The sequence below is a fragment of the Berghia stephanieae genome, chromosome 3 (genome assembly GCF_034508935.2).
Source record: "Berghia stephanieae isolate SIO BIC M18660-M18661 chromosome 3, UCSD_Bste_1.3, whole genome shotgun sequence".
NCBI lineage: Eukaryota > Metazoa > Mollusca > Gastropoda > Nudibranchia > Aeolidiidae > Berghia > Berghia stephanieae.
This window is the reverse complement of record NC_088362.1, coordinates 31,970,090-31,975,089: the sequence shown is the minus strand read 5'-3', so window position 1 is coordinate 31,975,089 and position 5,000 is coordinate 31,970,090. Positions and strand designations below refer to the sequence as shown.

Below are 5,000 nucleotides of genomic sequence, written 5' to 3'. Positions count from 1 at the left end.
TCCTAATTTCACTGTCATGTTTTGGATTCACCCTAATGTACACAGTCTTATCGACATTTATTTTCAGTCCAATTTTCGAGGCGTTCTTGTGTAGTACGTTTAATTTCTCTGAGGTGTCTCTGTGTGTACTGGAAACTAACGCGATATCATCTGCGTAGTCTATATCTTCCAGAAAGGATGTCAGTGTCCAGCAAATTCCTCTCTTCTTACCATCAATTGTATTTTTCATGAGCCAGTCTAGAGCCAAGATAAACAGAAGCGGGGAGAGTATGCAGCCTTGTTTTACACCAGTTGTTACATTAAAGCTGTCTGTTAAATTGTTACCACAGATCACTTGGCATTGGTAGTTGCTGTAAATTGCTTTTATTAAGTTGACTATCTTCATCGGTATACCATAATGGCGGAGTATTTTCCACAGAGACTCTCTGTGTAAGCTGTTAAAGGCTTTTTCAAAATCGACAAAAATGGTGTAGAGGGGGCTGTTCCATTCAATGCTTTATTCCAGGATTTGTCTCAGGGTAAATATGCGGTCACTACATGACTTCCCTTTTCTGAACCCTGCTTGCTCTTTTTTAAGAATGTTTTCAATGTGAGGTGAGATTCTTTTCAGAAGGATTCTATTAAAAATTTTGCTCGTTACGGACAGGAGTGCAATTTCACACCAGTTAGCACAATTTCCCAGGTCTCCTTTCTTGGCTATTTTATGGATGATGCCTTTCTGCCAATCCTCTGGTATTTCTTCCTTTTCCCAAATGTTGGTGAACAATTTACTGAGAATTTTGGACATTTCTTTCGAGTTCACTTTAAGCATTTCCGCACTGATTTTGTCAATACCTGGGGCCTTGCCAATTTTTTGTTGTTGTTGTATTGCCTCGTGCACCTCATGCTGAGTGATTGGACCAAGATTAACCTCTACGTCCATTTCTGCTTCTGAGATATCTGTGTAAGAAGATGGGTCTGGTCTGTTTAGAAGGTTTGCGAAATATTCTCTCCATCTTTCAATTTTCCCCTTTTCGTCTGTGATGACACTACCATCTTGAGATTTTAATGGTTTCTCTTGACCATAACTTCTGTTTCCCCGAGAGCTTTTATGTGATTTTGTATAGCGTTTGTGCGTCTTGTCTTACAGCTGCATTTTCTGCTTCAGTTGCTAAATTTTCTGCAAAATATTTGTCTTTCCTTCTGGATTTTTTCACTTCTTTATCCTTCAATGAGTATTCACTGGATAGCTTTTCTTTCAGTCGAGGGGATTTAGCGTTCAAGGTATTTTGTTTGATTGATTTTCTTTGGTTAATGAGCTCCCATGACCTTACTGATATCCAATTCTCTGTATTGGATTCATTGTGTCCTAAGTGTTCAGTGGCACTTTCCTGCATGATGTGGTTGAAATCTTGGATTGTCATGGTTGTGATATCTTGTATTGCACTGAATTTGTTTCTTACTGAGATATTGAACTGGTTTTGGATATCTGGGATTTTCAATTTATCTGTGTTGAACCGTTTCTTCTTCTGTTTTGCTATTTTTGTTTTCCTCAATTTAGTAGAGATTTTGGCTGTGACAAGACGGTGGTCACTTCCAATGTCTGCCAATCGTCTGACTCTGACATCGTTTAAGCTGCTCTTCCATTTTCTGTTGATAATTATATGGTCTATCTGACTTTCTGTTTTTCCATCTGGTGATTTCCAGGTCAGTTTGTGTATGTTTTTGTGTGGGAAGAAAGTTCCACCAATAATGAGGTTGTGTTCTTCGCAAAATTCTGTCAGCTTCCATTGTTGTTCATCACCCCTATGCCTTCCTTTCCAACTGACTGATTTGTTTGTTTTTCAACTGTATTGCCAACTCTTGCATTAAGGTCTCCGATGATCATGAGCGTATCATCATGTCTTGGAATGTTTTCAACGGCCATTCTTAAAAATCGTAAAATTCTTCTTTGTTTTCTTCATCTGCATCCTCTGTAGGTGCGTAACATGTGAGGATTGATAGTTTTGGGTATTTTGAGTTGTGTATAAAATTCTTTCACTTCTCGGTTTCCATTCCAATAGTGATTTGTTGTTTTGCCTGGCTATCAAGAGGGCAACACCTTCTCTGTGTTGGTCATCCTTTCGTCCTGACCAAATGATCAGGTCGCCATTAGAGAGTTGGCGCTTCCCAGCTCCTGTCCATCTTGCCTCTGATATGCCTAGCAAATCGATCTTGTCGTTCAATATCTCGCGCTGCACTTGTGCCAGTTTTCCTGTTTGATATAGGGTCCTAACATTCAAGCACGAGACATTGAGCTTGCGTTTTGGTGACAACAGATCTGCAATCTGGTCGGGGGCGTCCTTTCGGCTTTGACCTCCTACCGTCATGAAGCCAGTATTCTGGTCCGCTTCTCTTCTACCGCACGCGTGAAAGAAAGAAAGAGAGAGAGAGAGAGAGAGAGAGAGAGAGAGAGAGAGAGAGAGAGAGAGAGTGATATATATATATATATATATATATTATATATATATATATTATATATAATAAGTAGGGGTGAAATATCTGTTCAATGTTACAGTTATCATATAAAATTATAACAAATGTAACTAAATGACACATTGCAATATTTATGGACAATAAAGATCTATTATTATTATTATTATTATTATTATTATTATTATTATTATTATTATTATTATTATTATTATTATTATTATTATTATTATTATTTCTGCATGACTTACATCTTCGAACATTTGAAGAGGAGGCTGGAAAAAAAAAAGAAGAAATGAGAAAATCATATATAAGGTTGATGGCAAATAAATATCTATGAAAAATGAATTATTTTGTCACGAAATATCGACTCAGGTGTGAATAAATACTTGACGATAGGAAGTGACGGATATTAACAAGCGACCGGCAATATAAGGAATGGATATATGGTTCTATAATAAGGCTTGCTGGGGGTAATAAATGAAACATTGTGAAGCGCATTGAACATTCATCCGTGGATATGCGCTTTATATTGGATCACTTTTAAAAAGTCTGAAGCTAGCAATTAAATTTAGAGTCTAAATGATTAAACTTCAGTTCAATTAGATAATGCTACCATTATGGGGAGCGAATGTTGCAAAAATCGTTAATGTTGATGTTTTCACTTTTAACTCAGTTCTCTTTATCTATGTCATCACGACGTAATATCAGACTAACACAGCATGTCATTGATTTTGTCTTATAAGTTGTAGTATCTGAATTGTCAGGGTTTACGTTCCGTCTTATAAATTGTAATATCTGAATTGTCATGGTTTACGTTCTGTCCAAAGACATCGAAAAAAAAATATTATTTTTAAATTCTGAAACAGGGTTTTGCAAGAAAGTACTATTTTCTTTCTCAAATATTGTGTGAACACTGGTGAACATATTTGCAGGTCTAATAACAAAACGTATTTATGGGTTTGTTTTAACATAATCGTCATCATCATCATTGCCTTTTTCACCCTTGGTCAGGGTATAGGCCTAAGACAAACAGTTTCCATCCTTCTCTATCTTGAGATAACTTTTTTTATCTCGTTACATGTCCTATCACTTCCTTGTATGTCAGCTTCTTTAATTATTCTCATGTTCCCCGTGGCCTTCCCCTTGATCTTCTGCCCTGAGGGTTCCAGTCCAATACTTTGTTATATTGGAGTCATTCTTTCTAAGGGTGTGGTGTGTCCAATCCATCTCCATCGCCTACTTCCTATTTCCCCTCCCACTGGTTTCTGCCGTGTTCTTTTCCATACTTCTTCGTTCTTAATTCTATCCATCCATTTTATTCAAGAGTAGCTTACGCATGCATCTGTTTACGAAAATATGTATCCTCCTTATACACGCCTGCGATGCATTCCAAGTTTCGCATCCATACAGTAGGACAGACTTCTCGTTTGAGTTGAAAAGTCTTAGCTTTAGTCGAAGGGAGATATCTTTAGTTCTCCAAACTTTGTTCAAAGATGTGAATGCAGTCTGTGCCCTTCCTACCCGTACTTTCACCTCTGCTTTCGTGCCTCCATCCTTCTCGATTATACTCCCGAGATAGCAGAAAGTGTATATATCTTCAAGTTCCTGACCTTTTACTCTGATCTTCTCCTTTGACGCGTACCTATCCTTAAGATCTTTGACTTTGCAGGGTGAATTCTTTAATCAATTGATTCCGAGAGGCGGTTTATAATTGTGGTTTTTGCTTGCATCTGGTCCTGTGTGTGGGACAGAAGAGCCAGATCATCTGCAAAATCCAGATCATCCAACTGTGTCCAGGGGTCCACTGTATCCCATTTCTTCGCCCTTTGGAGGTTTCCTTCATTAGCCAATCAATGCCAAGGATGAACAGGAATAATGAGAGCAAGCATCCCTGCTTGACACCAGTCTTAATTTCAAAGCTGTAAGCAAGCTGATCTTCATTTACAACCCTGCAACTTGATCCTTCATACAGTTCCTTAATGAGGCTTACTAACTTCTCAGGGAGTCCATAATGTAACATATCCGTAATGAACAATATTTTGCTTTGGGTCTAGAGCATTTTTATTAAAGAAATAAAACATACATACACATATTAGCAGGTTTGGTAACCGAACGCAACTATGGACATGATTTCACATTGTCGTAATAGTAAGAGACAATATACTTTGCATTGGCTTGAGCGCATTTTTTTATTCCATCAATGAGATCATAACAATTTGGGTTACCAAACCTGCAAACGAGTACACGCTGAATTGGACCATAATAATTTTGGTCATTAGACTTGTAAATACGTGCTCTTAACGTGTAGACAGTGAATGATTGATTAAACAAATAAATGAATAGATAGATAGACAGATAAATAGAAAAATAGATAGATAAACGAATATATTATAGATATTTAGATATATAGATAGACAAATATATATATATATATATATATATATATATATATATATATATAATATATATATATAGACAAATATATATATATATATATATATATATATATATATATATAGACAAATAGATATATATATATATATAAT

The 5,000-nt window shown here is 36.4% G+C and overlaps 1 protein-coding gene across 2 annotated transcripts in view; it reads right to left on the bottom strand.

Annotated features, from left to right (window-relative positions):
* Positions 1-5,000, bottom strand: part of LOC144967543 (uncharacterized) — an 84,782-nt gene that overhangs the window by 24,087 nt on the left and 55,695 nt on the right. For both annotated transcript variants that reach the window (XM_078904937.1, XM_078904936.1), the window contains one exon: positions 2,703-2,726. In XM_078904937.1, the coding sequence (XP_078761063.1) occupies positions 2,703-2,726 (24 nt within the window). The remainder of the gene's footprint in view (positions 1-2,702; positions 2,727-5,000) is intronic.